The sequence below is a fragment of the Coloeus monedula genome (assembly GCF_965178545.1).
Source record: "Coloeus monedula genome assembly, chromosome: 4".
In the NCBI taxonomy this organism is placed as follows: domain Eukaryota; kingdom Metazoa; phylum Chordata; class Aves; order Passeriformes; family Corvidae; genus Coloeus; species Coloeus monedula.
The window spans coordinates 72,470,324-72,489,991 of NC_138784.1; the positions used below are offsets into that span (position 1 = coordinate 72,470,324).

Sequence of the window (19,668 nt, forward strand, 5' to 3'; positions counted from 1 at the left end):
CTCCCTATAACCCCCACTGCCTTCCCTTGGCTCTGGACCCAAACCAAATCTATGGCAGCACCTTGTCTGACCATGGTAGCACCATTTCAGGTGTGACTTTGATGCCAGCCTTTCCTTAAGTCACAGTATTAATCCTTCTGACAGACCATGGGGACATTGATGAGCTACGGCTCTTGTTTGGAAAATCCCTCTCTGGACCTTTTCATCAGCTGTCTCTGCATGTTTGGAAAGGGAAAGAGAAGAACCAAAGCACAGAGGATATTGAAGTGGAGGAAGGAGCTCTTTTGGTTCTCCCTGTAGTTCCTTGCAATCTTTTGCCAAATAACATATTCACTTGTACTTTTCTCCTCCTTGCTGTAGGAGATCTCATTTCTGAGCCCTTCTCTGCACTGTTGCACTCTCAGACACATTACTGGATAGAGCTATGGGTTCCTAATTCCTTCTGGGCTTACATCTTGTGCCTTAGCCCCTTTCCTGTTGAATTTGATTTCTCACAAGGGATCTGGAAGAACAAAGAGTGCTGAAATTTTGCCTTCTAGTTGTGGGATCTTATAGCACATGGATGCAGATGGCCCCAGGTCTGCTCTCTGCAGGCTGTTTTCGTGCATCTCTCAGAGAATGGGCCCTGTTTTCCAAAGGCTGTGGCTGGGAATGCTCTCCTCTCTGCTAGCAGTGTTCCCTAGACTGGCTGATCCTGAGCCCAAGGAGTTTCCTCGTGCTGGCTGAGCTGGAAGGGGCTGTGTCACTGGTGATGAAGTCCTGCTGCCCAGCTGTTGCGAGGGCGGATGGATGAAACACTTAGAAGTGCTTCTAAGGCGATGGAAAGTGTGAATACGTGGGCTTGGGATATGCATTTTAATGAGGTGTTTGAATTCTCCCCTTGCTGCCTAGCAGGGCCAATGTCTGGCAGTGCCACAGCTTCTAACAACCACATATTGTGTGCCTTTGAGCTGCACAGCTCTCAGGGTAGCCAGGCTTCACCCTCGCCCCACTCCCCAAACAAACAAGGGACTGTGAAAGAAATGTCACCAGGACTCAGATTCCTCCTAAAAGGTGCCCAGATGGTCTGACATCATCCCAGATGTCTCTGAGGCAGATCTTTGACCCAAAAAAGGGCTGAAGGCTCTCAGCTTTCCATAAGAGCATCTGTCTTCCCATGCTTTGCCCCACCAGTGTTTAAGCAAGACGAGGTCTGTCAGAGCTAACTCCAAGGGCTGGGTACAAGGGTGACAAATCACAGCCAAACTCGAGTGTAGCTGAGGGAGTTCTGCTCTTCCTGCTGTTGCTGGGGGTGGTACAGCTCTGAATCACCTTGTCTGTGATTCAGGGCCCATAGCAAGCAAGAACCAGAAGAGCAGCAGCTGTGTTGCATGTCCAGGTGTCAGTGTGGAGGTGACAAGGAAGGCCAGAGTGGCAGCTGGGAGCTGGATTGTCTCTGACCTGGTAGGCTTGAGCAGACACTGTTTGCACATCAATCATTTAGACAGTGTGAGCTCCCCTCCTCTCTCATCATTCATGAAGCACAGGCATAAACTCGGGTCACTCCCTGGAAGTCACGGTCACCTCACCTGTCCCCAGCTGTAGACCAGGGTTGTACTGCTCCAGGTTTGGGGCTGATATTTTGTAGCCCTAGAGGTGGATGTTTCAGTCCCAAGGTTCCAGCTGTGTTGGCAGCTCATTCCTCAGCACAATTCCTCATCTCAAATGCGGTGGCAATTCAGTCTCTACCTCTCAGCTCAATTTCATCTGTGCTAATTTGAGGGAAATGGAGGCATCTTCCTCCACCAAGTTATCTTCTTTTAAATCCTCATTTAAAGCTTTACTCTTACAGCTACAAACCATTCCCAAATGGTAAAAATGGATTTTTATTCAGCTGTTCTGTGTTGTTACTTCCTGCCATCCTCTCCTTTAATCCTTGCTCCAAATGCATCCACCCAGGCAAACACGCTGGGAAAAGTATTTCACTTTAGAGTACTTGGCACAGAGGCATTGGACCCCCAAGCTCTTTTTCCTCAGTGTGAGCGTGTCCAGCTTATCTCCAAAATGAACCAGAGCCATGTGCATGGCCATGGAGGAATGACCTGGCCCTCAGCAGGGAAGAAATGGTTACTTTTCTGCCTCTTTGGCAGGAGTTTCAGTGGAATGACTCACTGGGCCCAGGTGGGAGTGGAAGTGCAAGGACCCCATTGGCAGCACAGCAGTTTGGGAATCCTACAGCAGCCACAGCCCTTGGCTTCTTGAAGTCAGGAGAAGTTCCAGCTGTGGCTTTACAAGGCCAGAAGCAGAAACCTGCTGCTGTATCCCGACTGAAGCTGCAGCCAGAAGAGCTCTGCAAAGCCTTGCCTGGGGTCTGGTGGAGATAGGAGGAGAGAGCTGGACACCAATTGCACTTGGTCATAGCCGAGTCCTTCAGGATTTCAAGCAGTGCACTTTTACCAAGATATTCTCTCTATTAAAAGTTAGTTTTGCCTGCCAGCTGCTGAATCATATCCAGCACTCTGAGGGAAGTCACATCTCTCTCATAAACCATTAGTGGGTGAAGAATGCTGGTGGCAAAGCATGTTGTTGGCACCCCATGAGGACTGCAGTCTTTAGGACATACCTGGGAGTCCTTATGAGCTGGGAGGAGAGATGGAAATAGGAAGAGACGGGGAATTCAGAGCACTCTGGGAGAGGTGGAGAGCAAATTCAGCTTCTTTTAGCTCCAGCAAGCATCAGAATGCTCAGGATGGAGCAGGATTAATTCTTGAGGTGAGTCCCACCTTCTCTGCTTGATGGCAATGCCTGGAGACAGGCACTTCCAGACAGTGACTCAGCCCATCCTACAACCTGTCCAAAACAGACAGGATGGATTACTCTGTGGAGCTGGCTTCCTCTGCCTCGAGCAGTATTAGATGTGATGCCCAGCTTTCTGATGACTGAGTTGGCAAAGCTGAATCCCACCCTTTATTTTTACTGTGGATGGGGTAAAAGCTGCAGGAGAATGAACCATATGGCCTCCCTCACTCTGTTTGCTTTGGAGCAAAACCATGTGCACACATGCACCCTTGTACATGTGTTTGTGTGTATGTTACATAAACTCAAAGGGTTTTAATTTAAGTTGCAGAGACAAGCACAGGATACAGATGCCAGAATCCAGGCTGTCAGTGCATATCCACTAAAATATGGCAGAAGTTTTTTCCTGGGAAAAACTGACTCAAATGCCATGGAGTGACAAAAATGAGACAAAAAGCAAAGAGGAAATGGAAGAAGGGGAGAGAGAGATGATCCCAGCCCCACATTTGGCCCCTGTATGAGGGTGTGGGGAAGTGCTGGGTTTCCTGGGAATGTCTGCTCCAGTTCCCTCCTCATCCTCTCTGCAATTCTAGCTTGGATGCTGTGTACACCAAGCTACTTCTGCTCTGCGTGGTTTTACTTTTTCCTTTCCTTTTCTTTTGGCTGAACACAGGCAAGAATGTCAAAAGGAATTTGTGAGCTCAAGGGAGGTGAGATGCAGTCTCTCTGCAAGTAGGCCAAAGCAAGATTATTTCTCCTCTTGCCTTGTTCTCAGAAACAGCACAGCTTATTTGGGCCCAATAAATCCCTCTGAGAAAAGTGCAGTTTGACAGAATTGAAAAAAGAACTGAAAAGAGGGGTGATGTAATGGGAGAGGTCAAGCAATGTTAATTATAATCAGAGCTGTAATATAGATAATGAGATTTGGGGAGTTTTTCTTCAAATCATCGCCTCTAGGCACCTCTGTCTCCTTTGTGGGAGCAAAGGAGGATGCTGTACATAGGGAGCTGTTGTGGTCTCGTCGTTCCTTGCTTTAACATCCAGCCCAAGTTTCCTTCAGCAGAGCTTGGCATGGAGGCCTGCTCACACACAGGATAGAGGGCTCTCCATTTTCACTTTCTGCTTACTTTGATCCATTTTTTGAAGGACAAATACTCGGGCCAACCTTGTTATCATGGAATAAATCCTAGAGTCCTTTTCTCCGCTGTGTGATTGCTGCCTGTGCATGTGTAGGATGGTTTGGCTGACTGAACTGAGAGCTGGAAACCCCAAGTTTTGTGAAGCTCTCGCTTTCTGACCTTGCATAATTACTAAACTAGCCTATGCCTTGGTTTTCCTCTCTGTAAAATGGGATTTTGAGTGAGGGTCGCTCTGAAGGGTGATGTCATGTATTATCTGAAGCGTTTTTACAATACAAAGGGTGTTGTAAAAGAGGAGATGAGAGTAAAACCTTCTCTTCTTCTTCAAACAGCTGATACTTAGCCCAACTTTGCCAGTTTCTGTGGACTGCTAGACTGAGGAGAGCCTCCATGTTTGGGGCAGGAGTTCACCTTTGTGGAGGTTTGTTCGGTGCACATCATGATGTGAACCTAGTGGGGTTCTCCCTTTCTCTTTGAAAGAGTCTTTTCCACCAGCATTTGCTTCAATATTCTTGTCTGTAAAACATGGGGGGACGTGGAGGAATGTTCCAGCTAAGCAAATGGAGGGATTAATCCTGAGATCCCTGCAGAGGAAAATGATTTGTACAGAGGACAGAAACAGGCAGGGAGAGTCTCCAGACCTAGCTCCAGAATATTTGAAGCTACGGGAAATATTCCCCTTAATTTCAGGTGGACTGGGAGCCAAGGCACCAGCTGTGAGGATTAGATTTGTTTGCAGTTGCATCATTGCATCATCATCTTCCATGCAGAATCCAGGGGGATATTGATGACACAGCTTGATCAGTCCTTTGAGCCCCTTTCCAAACTGTCCTTACATAGCAACATCAGGCCCAGGCTCAACTGCTTTCCAGCACTGCTGATTACTTCTATATTTTTCCTGGAGAAGCCCTTTGCATATTTTCCTGACAGGCACGAGAGAAACCTTTAGGTGCTGATGAGCCAACCATATTATTTCCTGCATAGCTTTCCTTGGAATTTGGAAGGCTTAATGGTGGCCAAAAAGGGGCTGAGCTGAGACTCTGCTGATCCCTCTACTTAGATATTGCCTCATAGTCCTCCTGTGTGTTTTGCATCCAAATATAGGGTATGTTTGCACGGACACAGGCTGCTTTTGGACAACTTCTCTGAGTCTTACTCAACTGAAGTCTGTCTCCATGTGAACGCAGCTGCATGGCTGCTAAATCCAAGCTGGTCACACTGGGGGGAGCTGGACACCTCTGCAGTCCTCCTCTTGCCTTTTTCTCAGTGGTCTGGCTTTCCCAGAACCCAGGATCCTTGACCTCTTTTGCTAAGAACTTTTCTTGGACCAGCTTTCCTCATTCTGTTGCCTGTATTTACACAGGATGATGAACGGTTGGCATACTGGTGAAAAACAACATGCCTGGAACAAAATTGACTGGCAGGTAGAATCTGCATTGACTAGTCAGGACTTCTTTTTATATCTAATTAATTGAATATATTAAGCAAAACATTTATTAATTGCTGAAACTATTCATTAGAGTATATATATAGCAAATAGCATCCTAATTATGAACAGAGAATGTGCATCCTTTGACATGTTTAGAGGTTTTTTTAACTTATAAGTAACCTATTTTAAATATATGCCACTTGCAGCTTACTGCAAGCCTAGAGGGCATTAGACACACTCTATGAGGTTTTTGTTATTAGTCATAATTCACTGTCCCTTGATTCAGAGCATGGTTCTGCCAGTCACTGGGAGCTTTTATCCTAATTGTGATGCCTGATTTTTAAGCTTAGTTAGGGCTTGTGAGGCACATCTAGACCTTTTTGGCAAGAGTTGTTTTTCATCTCATATTTGCCCAGCCCCTGGCACCACAGAGATCAGGCCTTAGGACAGGGATGGACACCCCAATTTTCTTCCTCAGCCAAACTGGTAGTGTAGAAATATCTAATAGATCAGTGAACATCTTAAAATTAAACTCTTACCCACTAGAACACTGACAGCTGTGTCTACTGGTCTCCTTTCTGTTCTCTTTCTAGACCAAAGAAGCTCTCTTCACAATTCTCCAGGACCTAAGGCCTGAAGATCACTTCAATATCATCGGCTTTTCCAACCGAATAAAGGTCTGGCAGCAGGACCGGCTGGTGCCAGTTACTCCAAATAACATCAGGGATGCCAAAAAGTACATCCATAACATGTCACCTACTGGAGGTATGACCAGAGATATGGATGGGATTAATTGTGTTACCCAGTTGACTACAACAGGACAGAGAGTGGTGAATGTGGTCCTGGAGCATGTAGCAATGAAAAGACACGGGGATTTAGGTCATGGGACAAGGGGATTCCTTCATCTCCACTCAGGGTTATGTGTTCTTTATTAACATACATGATGGGAAGGTTTCCTCAGATCCTGCCCATTGCAGGGGGTTTGGACTAGATGGCCTTTAAATATTCCCTCCAACCAAAATTACTCTATGATTCTATATACTTATTAAACCCAGTTTGACTTCATTCTCTTGTTTATCTGATGACACCCTAGGAGTGGGAAAGCTTCCAAGGTTATTTCTTAAGGACACAGATGAAACCATACCCTGGAGAAGGACACACAGGACCAGTATTGTGCAGTTTTTGAAAGGCTCTGTGCAAGCAGGCACATGATTTTGTCTGGGCTGGCAACCCCAGAGATGGAACATCCACTGTGGGATGTGGGATTGCCTTCTGCAGGGGCTTCTCACCTAGTACTGTCTTCTTGTCTCTACCAAGGAGTAGCCAAAATGATATTTAAGAATTTCTCAGCCCTTTTTGCTTGTGCTTTGTTGCCAGGAGGGAAGAGGGCAGAGGAGAAGACCCCAGACCAGTGGCAGAGTGCAGGCATGATTTTTAATTTGATTCACAGTTCTCCTGTGAGGCTATGGACATTAGTATAAAAAATCCCCAACTATGGTGAGGTTTGTAATCAAACATATTCCAGCAGCTGTGCCCAGAGAGCTGCAAAATGACCTATTCAAATCCTTCCCTGTGGAAGTAATCACAGCTGCTCGAAGGTCAGGTAGGGCTTTCCCATGGCTGCCCCTGAGCAGTGACCACTCCCAGCAGAGGAAACCCTCTGATGGAAAAACACGGCAAACAGGATGGTTGGCTGTGCTGTTTGTGTGGTGAGAGGAATTGTTCAGGAAGTGGTCAAGGGACCTGCCCAGTTAAACAATTACCAACAGTGGGACTAAACTCAGAGAACAAAGCCTTTTACTCCTGAAGTGCCAAGAGAGCTGTGCAGGAGCCAGCTGGGTTTGCCCATGAACCTGCCAGAGAACAAAAGTAAAAGGAAATGATTGACTGTGGTTCAACAGGAAGGTGCAGTGATTCTCCACCACAGGTACTTCAGCTTTGGCTAACTGTGTTTTCCCTATAAAGGTGCTATTCCTTGAGTGTCTTGCAGTGAACATGAACACACACAAAGAACACGGTGTGGTTACACTCCTGTGTTGTACTTTCACACCAAAGAAACGGGAGAAAAATCCTGCTGCTAAATACCTGAGCATGTGGCAAAAGACATTTTTCAGTGCTTGGTAGTGCTGTGAAATGACTGAGTTTAAAATTACACACACTGCTACATAGAATGGTTTTCTCCTCTTTCTGGGGAAAAAGTTCTGAAATTTTGAGTCTGCTTGGAGACTGAGAGATTGTTAAGGTGCTTAGGTGCAGGTTTTTTGGTTGAAAATAATTTTGCAAAAGACAGAGTCAGGATTTTTGGACTTTTCAGAAGTCTCTGCTGCTTTCCTGTTCCTTGTCTTGCTGCAGTCACTGGAGCTGTGCACACTGAGTGTCTAGGTATGTGCTGCATGGTCAGACCTTCTATCACATCCTGTTGATAACCTTCCTAGATCTCCCTTTCCGGACCCCCAGGAGTCAGCTGTGTATGGCTCTTAACCCATTTCACCTGCTTTGTTTTCTAAGAGCTGTTTTTAACCCAGATGTGCTGATTTTGCAGAGGTCCCACAGCCAACCCCTCTGTGCTTTGACTAGAAATACATGGAGAAAGGGAATACTTGTACTCATTTTCCTGTTTTCCCTTTTTTATTTTATTTTTTTTTAACACACAGTGGGCTTGGATCCTTTTCATGGCTATTCTAATGTACATCTGTTCTCTCATTTACTTTGTTTTCTCCCTCCCACCCCACTTCAGGCAGTTCTGTTCTTCACCAGCCAGTTGTTTTGTGCAAACACACTCCTCAGCTAACCAAACTCTTTCCTTTAAACTTTGTATCCCCCTGGGGTGTGAAGAACAAACCCAACCACTCGTTTTCCCATTTGAAGGCTTTTTTCCTAACTCCAAATGCTGTGCCCTTCAGAAAAAATGAGCAGAACTTTTCCTAGTTCAGATATCATCTGGGAGAGTCCCGTAATTAAGTTTAACCTTTTTTTTTTTTTTTTTGTACCAGCCAGACATGGTGTAACTCTGTTTGCCAGGCTGATGGCTGATTGTTGTACATTGAGACATTCAACAGCAATTTCACGTGATAAATAGAAATTCGTAATTCAATTCATTAAGACCATAAACAGCTGTGCCAATCTGGTGCTGAGTAACAGAGCTGAACTGAATTAAAGGGCTAGAGCAATTTCATGTGGAGAAAGGGACATCCTGATGTCCAGAGAAGCTGTCACCTCACTAAAGGGAGCTCAGGGAAATTATGCACACCACTCTTAGAAGGGGAAATGAGCTCTAATCATTCTGGTACCTTCCCAGGGACTAATATTAACGGGGCTCTCCAGACTGGGGCAAAGCTGCTGAATGATTACATTGCTCAGAACGACATTGATGCCAGGAGCGTGTCCCTGATCATTTTCCTCACGGATGGGAGGCCAACTGTTGGGGAAACACAGTCATCCAAAATCCTCAGCAACACCAAGGATGCCATCCGGGATAAATTCTGCCTCTTCACCATCGGCATTGGCAATGACGTGGATCACAAGCTGCTGGAGAGGATGGCACTGGAGAACTGTGGCATGACGAGGCTTTTCCAGGAGGATGAGGATGCAGCCAGCCACCTCAAAGGGTTTGTTCTGCTTTTCCTGTTCTTTGGGTTCTCTGGGAAAGCATTTTGGGATGGAAAATCCTTCAAAGAGACACGGCAAGACATTGGAGTTTCCCTGAGGCTCAGCTCTGGCTGGGAGAGGCAGAGTATGATCAGATACTCTGAATGGCTTCCCAGAAATTTTCTTCTTCTTAGCAGACCCCCTGCGTTGCACTGGAGCTTCCCAGCCCCTCAGAACAAGGCATTTGTTTCCCTAAATCAGATTGTTGTTTTGGACATGTAAACCCAGGGAGTGGGGGGCACAGGTCCCAACTCCTCACAGGTAAATGGTGGGGAGAGAGGATGCATTTCATACAACAAATCAACATAAACACCACGGAGGGGATCAGGAATGAAGATTCCAATTTGGAACATAAAATTATTTCTTTATTTTTTGAAAATGATAACCCTTTGCCCAAACTCCAAAATATTTGACTTTGAAAAACACACAAAGATCATTCCTGGGATAACCACATAGTCACTTAATTCTCTCATTCTTTGTGACCCAAACTCCTCGCAAGTTTCCTGCAATCCTCATCCTTCAGTAGGACCAGAGATTATGTTCCTCTTTGGTGATCAGGGAGCTGTAGTCCAAGGGGAGACTCTGGTAAGGAACAGCAGAAAGATACATGACCACAGCTCTGACCAAAATGTCTGGCAATGTGTCAGTATTTCAAAATAAAAATGTTTGGCTTTCACTCCCAAAATGTTAGTTTTTTAACCACAAAAGCTGAAAAGAGACAGTTACTAAGTACTGACCTCTCTCCCGGCTCATGCCCCTGGAGCAATGAACCCAAGCACTTTCCACCAGAGCTTTGCCTTCTGTGGTGGTTATGTGTGGACAAGAATTCCTTCTAAACCAGATTCTGTAGATCCATCTGTCACTCCTCCCATGTCATTTCCTCCTCAGGACACGTATTTTGGAGAGTAAGTGGAATTCCCTGGCAAATAGAGGCTGTTCTGATTGATTGGGCTACGGGAGCCCAGCGCTGCAAGTACTTGTTCAAACGCCTCTCTGTGATGAACAGCTCACTGTTTATCAAGCTCAGTCATGGCAAACCCATTTGGCATCTGGTGCCAAAATTATACAGAAAAGCACAATCACTGCTGGAGGCCGATTCAAACCTCGGTTGGAGGGAAAACCCAAATGGGTGCCAATGTGATTTTTTTTTTGTGCTCAGTGGGTTGTATTTTTATACAGACACTTCCTTGAATTGTACTGTGAGAGAGGTTGTGTATCTCCACCATTTGTTACAACTCAGAAGTTAATTTACAGAAGGTTCTCAAGTTTAATTCAGTCATGTTCTTAAATCTGGTGAGGTCTCTGCATGAAGGACACTGAGTGCTCAGACAGACTTTAAAAGAAAGTCAACCAATTCAGGCTTTGGCTTCCCTTGGAGAGAGAATAAAGCAGAAAGGGTGACTTTAGCTTCCAGACAATCTGTTTAACCAGATGTGTCAAATAAATGCAGCTTGAACTAAAAAAAGGGCTGAGGCCAATTCTTTGTTTATTTACCAAATTAAACTCAAATGACTTGCCAAGAGATGAGCAGTTTGGCATTTAAATGGGAAATATGGGATTCTTGGAGCAGCTTGGGAGGAACCTTCAAAAGCACATTGCTGTAGGGAAAACACAGCACTGTAAACTTGGGCCTTGAGCCTTGTGAAGGTTTTCTGGGCTGTCCAGAGTGAGGTGTTTCTCACAAGTGTGGCCGGTCGCGTTAACAAGGCATTTTAAGGGTTAACCTCCCTGATTCCATGGAAGCAATGCCTTGCTCCAACAGAAAATCAGCCACGAGGTAGTGAGCTCTCTTGTGCCAGGCTCCCTGTATAGAGTAGCTAGAATTCCTCCATTCCTTGGAAATGTCCTTTTTATGGGGTCATGGTGAGATTCCTTCTTGATTTTTCTTTCTCTGTTGGCCCTCAGAAAACTGTATTCCTGCCTGTCTGACACTGACCAACCCAATCTAGGGGCCTTCCAGAGATTCAGAAGGTTTGGTTTGGATTCTCTTTGGCTTTGAGGGACCTAGCATTTTGGCCTTACAGTTTCTGGCTCTGGGATACCATGTGTAATACCACTAGAAACCTGTGATTAACACCATCTTGTCTAAGTACATTTTTTAGTAACTGGGGTGCTTTCTGTGAATCTTGGAAGCCAAGAATTTACTTTTAATGTAAACACTTAAGTGATCACAAATATCTCCTTGCAGAGATCTGGAATCATAGTGGAAGGGAGGGGACTGCCAGGCCATGCTGGGATGGTTCTGGACATACCTAAGAGACTGTTCAGATGCCTAAGGAGCAGTGAGCACTAAAATGAGGCAGAGAATAATTTTGGTTTACAGGGACCTCTGGAGATCCTGTATTTCAACCTCCTGCTCTGAGAAGAGCTAACTTCAAGTTTAGGTGAGGTTTCTCAAGGCTTTGTCCACTCAGGTTTTGAAAAGCTCTAAGGGCAGAAACACCCCCACCCTGATTCTCTGGGCCCAGTTAGAGTGGATGTGGTAGTTAAATTTGGTTCCTGATGGCTCAAACTGCTGCTTGAATGATTAGGAGCCCTTTTAGATAACCTGACTGTGTCCTTGGCCATGTACAAGTGGAAGAGTGTGTTCACACAGTGCTAACAGTGAGAAATGTGTCTTGTTTAAGGTTCTATGATGAAATAGGGACACCCCTTCTCTCTGACATCCGCATTGATTACCCTGAAGAAGATGTGGAGCAGGTCACCCAGAACTTCTTCCCCAACTATTTCAATGGCTCTGAAATTATCATAGCCGGCAAACTCATCAACCGCACCTCGGATAAACTCCACGTGGAGGTGACTGCCAGCAATTCCAAGAAGTACATCCTCCTCAAAACAGATGTGGCTATTGACCTGCCGAGCAGAAATGACATCAGAGGCGTCCCCGGCCTGGAGGATGGCAAAGGGGATAATAATTACATTGAGAGGGCATGGAGTTACCTCACCATCAAGGAGTTGCTCAATTCTCGGCTGAAGAGTGATGACAGACAGGAAAAGGACAATTTGATGGAGAAAGCCAAGTCAATGGCCCTGGCTTACCATTTTGTTACCCCCTTCACTGTTCTGAAGATGAAAGAGGCTGGACTCCACTCAGAGCCACCTCAGGAGGAGTTTATCAGCCCTTCTACTGATGGCATTGGGGAAAAGGTGCAGAGCCTGCAGGGGCACAAGGCCCCACCAGGTATGAGAGAAGAATAACCTTGTTCTGGTAAGAAATATTCTTGCATGGGCAATGTCTCATGGCTGACTTTGGCATGGGGGTGAGTTAGACAATGAACTGAAAGGTAAAGATGAGATTTTCATACCAATTTTGCTAATTGTGGGCTGGGTAACCCTAAGAAAGCCTTTTAGGCCCCTCACTCACCCCTTGAAGCACTTACTACTCTGCAGGAACCACTGGGGAAAAACGGGTGTTCTACATGAAGTTTAAAGTGGCTGCAGGAATATATCCCACAATCTCTCTGAATAATATTTGGGGAATATTATTATAATATGTCTCTTCCTGCTGCTCCATTAGTAATTGTAACAGCCTTCCTTCCCCACTTCTAGGTATACGCAGGGAGCACGACAAACAGAGAATTAAAATCTCCAAAACTTCAGGTCAGTGCCTGTTTTCATGCCTTTAATAATGCAAAATAATAGTGGCTGATTTATGGAAACCTCAGATGCATATCACCGTGGTATAACCATCCCAGTGACCAGCCAAAATTCTGTTTGTTAGACCTACAGAGTAGGGAGGAAAATGAAAACAGAACCGAAATACAGAGAAGATGAGTAATGAGAAGGAGTTGTGAGCAAGGCAGATGATCTGTAACACTTGATCCTCATATGTGAGATTTCTGTAGGTTAGGGGAGAACAGAAACCCATTCTCTCTGTATTAGAAATAGTCAAAAAACCTTTTATAAAGTAATAATGCTGAAACATAAAAATGTCGTTGAAGATGGAAAAAAGAGAAAATTCTATATAGTATTTTACAATTTTCCTGCACCTCTACTTAACTTTTCAAATATGAAACACTGAAGAATAAGTCTACATCAAGATTTCGGACTTGAATTTCTCTTGATAGGGTCAATTTTACCTTAGAAACTAGGATTTTTGGCTTGCCTTAATAATGGCAGATGTCTGATAGTTGATGATAGGTCAAGGTTTGTTGAAAAATTAGGATTGTGGGATCAACAGCTGCTGTTGACTGCTCCAATCTGATACCGAGGGCCAGGAGGGGTCAGTGTGAGGTGCACCCATGCAGCAGCCCTTGGTTAGAAAGCACATTTCTGTGTGCTTTGGGGGATGTAGCCTGCCAAGAAAGTATGGAGGAGTTCAAAACACCTACATGATAATTCCCATAAATCGCTGAAATTATATTCCAGGAAGAAAATATCCTGATTTTCACCTAGACTGTTTTGGGTTTTGAGTTGTCATTGAAAACCCAACCTCTTCGTGAGAAAAACAAAACAACCTTTGTGATAAACAAAGCAAAACTTGGCATTTCCTGGCAAACTCCATCTGACCCTGTAAAAACAACAAACCAGGAGGACTTAGAAAAAACAGGGACAAACACACTTTAAAGAGTTTTGCTGCAATCTTGGACACTGCACTTTTGTGCGAGCCTCTCACATTTATTATCTGTTTTTCCATGTCTTCTCAGCGGATGGGGACCCTCACTTTGTCATTGATTTTCCTGCCAGCAAGTTCTCTGTCTGCTTCAATATTGATGGAGAACCAGGGGACATTCTCCGGCTGGTCTCTGATCACAAGGAATCTGGTGAGCAGCCAAGTCAAGCAGTTTCTTGCAGAGGAAAACCAAAGTGTAAGGCCAGCCCTGCATGAGTAAGACCAAGCACAAGGTGCTTCACAGGGAAGAAAGTGATAGGAAATTAGAAAAAGTTTCTTCTATGGTTCAACTTCACCCAGTTACAAAGTCACAGCTTGCAAATAAAAGATCTGGACTCACCAAAATTACTCTGCTATGGGAATTTCCCTCTCTACTTACAGCACTGTTTGGTTTAGGACAGAGCAAAGCACCCAAACAGGCTCACCAAGCACCATGGCTCTTTTAGTAAAGAAACCACCAAACTGGCTAGCGAGTCACGACACACATGTCAAAACCCACATGATTCAGGACCTGCTTTACCCAAGCCAGCCTGATCCTCAGGGGCCCAAAGAGTGGTCTGATCTGATCTGGAATGCTAAGCAGGGCAGCTAATAAGCAGATTATGTCCTGAGCAGGGCAACAGTGGGAGAAAGGGGTGTTGAAACCAGAAACAATTCACAGACTTGTTTTACAAAACCCTACAATAAAGCTGTAAGGATTCTGTTTTGTGTGGCAGTGGTCTAGCCCCCATATTTGTGTTCATGTCTGCCTTAGTAAGATACAGCTCCAGGCAATGCTTCCCTTCAACTTCTTTCACAGACTGTTTGTGCTACTGCTTGAATGATTTTGTGGCTCAAATTGCAGAATGAGCTTGAGCAAAACAGACTCTGTAGCACTAGAACCTTGAGTCTTTGAAGACAGAAATGAGAGATCCCATCAGGAATGATGGGATATGGAACTAATTTCATCTTAGTGTTAATGGCTTGGGTTTAGCTTGTGTTAGCAACAATCCTCCTCAATTGTCACCGTTCAGTGTGTCTTTAGAGGCTTGTGGGAAGTGAGTCACTGTCTTATGGACAGTAAGTCACAAAAATTATTAAAATGACTGGGAATCTTACTGTGGACATCTAGGCTTTAATTGACTCAGTGGGATCTTCACCTTAGAATACTCAAAAGTGGTTCTTTTTGTGGCATTGTGCACACTGTATGAGGATTAATGGGGCTGGGGGCACCTGCCTGCAGAGAAGGCCAGTATTTCTGAGCTTGGGTAAATTTATGTGCTCTGTATGAGGTGAAAATTTTATAACAGACTGATTACACTCTTTTGAATAGTGGTAAGTGAAATAATTGAGCACGAGATGGTGAGCCTGCATGTCCTCAGTCACAAGCCTTGTGTCATTGAGACAATAGACCTATTCCTTCTGGGCCCCTTCCAACTCTGACTGTTCTGTGACTCTGGGATCCTGGGATCCAGCTTTCATTTACTGATTGTTCTCCTGCAAGGTGTAACTGTGAATGGACAATTAATTGGAGCTCCCGCACCACCCAACGGCCACAAGAAGCATCGGACTTACTTCAGCACCATCACCATCCTCAGCAATAAGCCAGAGAGGTCTTACCTGGAGATCACACCCAGGAGGGTCATCCTGGATGATGGGGAAAGGCTCGTCCTCTCCTGTGGCCGGAGTGCTGTCGTGCGAAGCAGGAGCCTCGAGGTGTCCATCTCTGCCTACTCCAACATCACCGTGACGATCCGGGACTCCATCAGCTTTGTCATCCTCATCCACCACTACAAGAAGCCAGCTCCATACCAGAGGAATCACCTGGGCTTCTACATCTCCAACAGTAAAGGCCTCTCTTCTGACTCCCACGGGCTACTGGGTAGGTGACAGGTTCTCAGGTTCAGAGCTCTAAATCAGACAAAAATGATCCTTCCGAGCAGAGACAGGAAAAAGGCAGGTGGGGATTAAGTTCCCAGGTCCTCTCTCAAACAACTTCTCTATTTTTAGTATCTCCTACTCCTCTCCTGTCTTTTCCTGTATGAGCTACCTCTCCCTATCCCAGCTGTGCCTGGTTTTCACATTTCCACTCTTTTAATGATCAATACAGTTACTATTAGAATACAGTACTTGATGGTCCCAATACAGACACAGAAACCAAATCTTCCACAAGAACTTTTTATGGCCCCTTTTTTTCAAATGTCAAGTGAAAAAAGAGCCACCCTACCTTTTGAAGGAACTAGGCTTTAGGTAGGCTCAGCCAATGAGAAGTATTAATGGTTTTGGTCACATATGGGTGCAGAACTCTAAAACTTTTACCATAGTTTCTGTGTCACTCAGACACCCCCAGGTGAAGCAGGAGGTGATCCCTTAGGAGTGGGTTTTAGCCTCAGGCCAGTCTCATGCACAAACCTCTAAATCCACACTTAGGTTTGGCCTAGAAGAACTTGCTCCCAAGAAGGCAAGGGAAGAGAACTTGAGGCTTCAGGCCTAGAACTTATTGCTTGCTGATGGGCATTGTGTGGGTTATTAACCTCTAAGTAACCATGTCCCACAGAAGAGAACTTACTACTGGCACCTAAAAACACTCTTGAGCTCTTTAGTGTACTTTGACTTGTGGTTAAAAAAATAAAAAAAAAAGGTAGGGTTTTATTCTAACCTCTGTGTTTGTGGGATTTAGAAAAGAATCACAGGAACAAGATTCATCCTGTTGTTGCAGAGAAGCCCTTTAGAAGCCCGTAAGCTGAGAATCCTCCAATGTGTCCTACCAAAAAAACCACAAACCACAACAATTTATAAACAGGCACAGATCAGCCAGTCATGGACTCTATCTTGCCTTGCAGGTCAGTTCTTGAACCATGAAGTTAAGCTTCTTCAGGAATCTCTAAGCACACATCGTCAGGAGGCTGGGCAGAACCAAACGGAGCCGTTGAAGGCAAACCCTACAAACACCCTGAAGGTGAAGGGACGGCTCGTTCCTGTTGTGTGGAAGCAGAGGAGGATCTACAATGGCCAGCAGGAAGTCAACTGCTGGTTTGCCAAAAACAATGCAGACAAACTGATCGATGGGAGCTATAAGGACTATCTGGCTTCTCATCCCTTCGACACAGGGACCAGCTTTGGGACAATCAACAGTCTTTAAGAGCGGTCACAACAATGTGCTGCGGCAGCACGTGTGACAGCAGGTCCCTTCTGAAGCCTCTATTAGGCAATTTATGAGTATTTTCTTACTTTTTGGTGCCAAAGAAATCAAGGATTTTACCCTTGAAAATCAGCTGTTTCTCTTTCATGCTAGATGAACACTGTTCATCAAATTCCTGAAGAAAAAGAAGGCTGGGGTGAAGGGATGTGGTTAAAGGCATGATTGGTGCTCTCCCAGTGGGAAGGGAGGGAGAAATAAGCCAGTGAACAGTGAGTGCAGAGGCTGCTGGCCTTAAAACAAACCCATGCAAGGATCTGTGCAATACCCCCTGGGGCTAGTGAGTCACTCCATGGGAGGCACATCATACAGCACAGTGCCTGTTGAGGCGATATGCTTTGCAAAGAAGTGACTTGGAGCACCTGCTCCAACCTTGGTCCATGGGGAAAGGAGAGAAAGAGAGAGGAGGTGGGTGGATATTCACCTGCAGTGCCTCATTAGCATCAAACAAAATCAAAACCTTAAACCAACAGGCCACAGGAGGTTATTGCTTTCCTGGTTAGTGGGATGAGGTCTCCATTTGCCAATAAGCATGATGTTCTCTGAACCACTACAGACCCTTAAAACAGTGGTGAAAACCTTGATGTGGTTTATTGCTGTCTTTTAAGCACACAGGCTGTGTGCTTAAAAAGCACCTCTGGTCCTCAGCAGCAACAGGAGTGGTGCAGGCTCCCAATCCATGGAGCAGTTAATTCAACGTAATTCAATTTAAATAACATTGCAGGGTTAGTGATTTCTTGAGTCTTGACTCCCTCAGAGAGAAACAAAGTTCCACCGTGAGCTTCCAACAGACCTGCCACGTCCTTGAGCATCACATCCCTTCTGCTCAGCGAAGATTAAAATTTCCTAAGGGATGACAAACCAGAACCCACGACAGCTTGTGAGCCTACAAAGCAGCCTCTTGAATTTCGGCTAGACGTTTCTAGCTGCTTTTGTAATCAGGGAGGAAGTCTTTATTTATTCCAAATTGTCAAAAAATTTTCATCCCGATTTCCCCAGGCTTCTTCTCCTTCCTTACACTGCAGGAATTTGTGCGCAGCAGGAATTTGGCAGCAGGAGGTTACAGAAGGGTCTGCCAGCCACCCCCACTGCAGGTGGTGCTCCAAACCCAAAACTGCAAGGCTGTGGTGTATTTTAAAGTGAGGCATCACTGAGCAATGCTATAGATCAGCCACAGGGGAGTTTTAGCAGAGAACTTGTCCAAAGAGGACTTGACAACCACAAAGACATTTACATGGCAAGGCCAAACTGAGCTCATGTGTACTCTGCCTTTCCAGAATTGAGAAGGAGGGAGGCTGGGTGTGGAAGCATCTCCAGGAATTAAATTATATCCATGTGTTAGAAGAAAATAGTTGCCAGAGACCTACAGAAATAGGTTCAATCTTGACTGACTTTTTTGCATATTTAACAATTAAATCATATTGTTGCTGTAGGAGCTCCAGCTGCTGGGGGTGGGGTGGTGATTTTCCAGTTGCTTGATCAGCTCGTTAGAGCTGCAAGCACTGTGGCAGCAGAGCAGGTGGCAAGCACAGTCTCTTACACCATGTGCTGCCTGGAAGAGGGAAACAGCTAAAAGCACCGAGCAAGATTTAACTGCACTCTGGAAGATCCTTACGGAGAGCTCAGTCAGTACAAAACTCATGCCAAGGCTTGTACTTTGGAACAGAACATAAAGAAGAAACTACTGCTTTGGGCCCTGCTATCTTGAGAAACAGCTCTCCTGTGAGGGAGAACTGAAGGCAAGACCTTCAGCACAGTCTTGAGTGTGGAACAATAGCAGAGGCTTAATGCTCTGCAGTTTGCTCACGGGCCAGAAAGAGATGAGGAAGAACAGCTGTGAAGTTGACTTCTCTGCCCAAGAAGACAGTAGGAAGATCACCCACAGCCCACATCCAACCAACCTCCCATTCCACTAGCATAGAGTCAACAGGACAGTGGCAGTGGCTTTCTAGACACTCCAGGGTTTGGCAGGTGTTTCCATACTGTCCTTACGGACCCCTTCCTTCCTTCTCCTCCCACATTGTGCTGTCCATGTGTATTGCTAAGGGGAGTGACTGCCTTAGACTCTCCCATCATCTCTTCTGTATATAGATATGTATATAATATATATAAACACACACCTACTGCTAATAATTCAGGTGCATCATTGCTCCTCTTTCTCCTCCTCCAGCCAAGGAAACGCATTTCTGTCAGGGCCTGAAGATAGCAGTGATCAAGTCCAACTTCTCAGCGATATGAAGCACCTGGAGCAATATACTCAAGGTCTCCTTAAGGCTCCAGTTATCCATTTCACAATAAATATTTTACAGTGAACACTGCAGTGAAGCTTTCATTTGGCAAAGATAAAACAAGCTTTGAAGCTAAGGTTGTGCGTGTTTTATGCTGCTGGACAGGCTCACGTTACCAGATGACTGAAAGAACCACTCACAAGTTAACAGTAAGTTGGGAACCAAAGTAATTCCAGTGGAAAATTAAAGGTCACTGATGTTCTGTAGTCTCTAGACACTTGGTAGGAGGCAAGAACAGACCCTAGGGTTGTACTCCCACATTACAAAGAGAGTTTAACCACAGACTTTAAATACAGTAGAATAGGACGTGGGAAAACAGTTTGTGCTCCTGCTGCCCCAAGAGCAAAGGCAGGTCATGGACTGTAAACTTCAATTTTTTTGGGCATCACAACACTTCCCTCTCTCATGAGGGGGAATACATTCAGGCTTGGTACTCACAGCCCTTCATGCTAGCCCAGAGAGCTCCCAGACCTCCACTGCAACAACTGCATAGAGATGCATTTGTTCTCATTTCCAAGAGTGTCACAGAGCACTTGGATTCACAGGGATATGGCTAAAGATTACACTGCTCAGACAGCTCAGGAATGAGGCTGAGCAAT

General features: G+C 45.2%; 1 protein-coding gene across 1 annotated transcript in view; it reads left to right on the plus strand.

Annotated features, from left to right (window-relative positions):
* Positions 1–16,724, plus strand: part of ITIH5 (inter-alpha-trypsin inhibitor heavy chain 5) — a gene marked incomplete at both ends in the record, with an annotated part of 41,236 nt that extends 24,512 nt beyond the window's left edge. Inside the window, 7 exons of the mRNA XM_082279800.1 lie at positions 5,937–6,108; positions 8,642–8,951; positions 11,619–12,172; positions 12,541–12,591; positions 13,638–13,754; positions 15,087–15,464; positions 16,426–16,724. Of these exons, the coding sequence (XP_082135926.1) occupies positions 5,937–6,108; positions 8,642–8,951; positions 11,619–12,172; positions 12,541–12,591; positions 13,638–13,754; positions 15,087–15,464; positions 16,426–16,724 (1,881 nt within the window). The remainder of the gene's footprint in view (positions 1–5,936; positions 6,109–8,641; positions 8,952–11,618; positions 12,173–12,540; positions 12,592–13,637; positions 13,755–15,086; positions 15,465–16,425) is intronic.
* Positions 16,725–19,668: the final 2,944 nt, after the last annotated feature.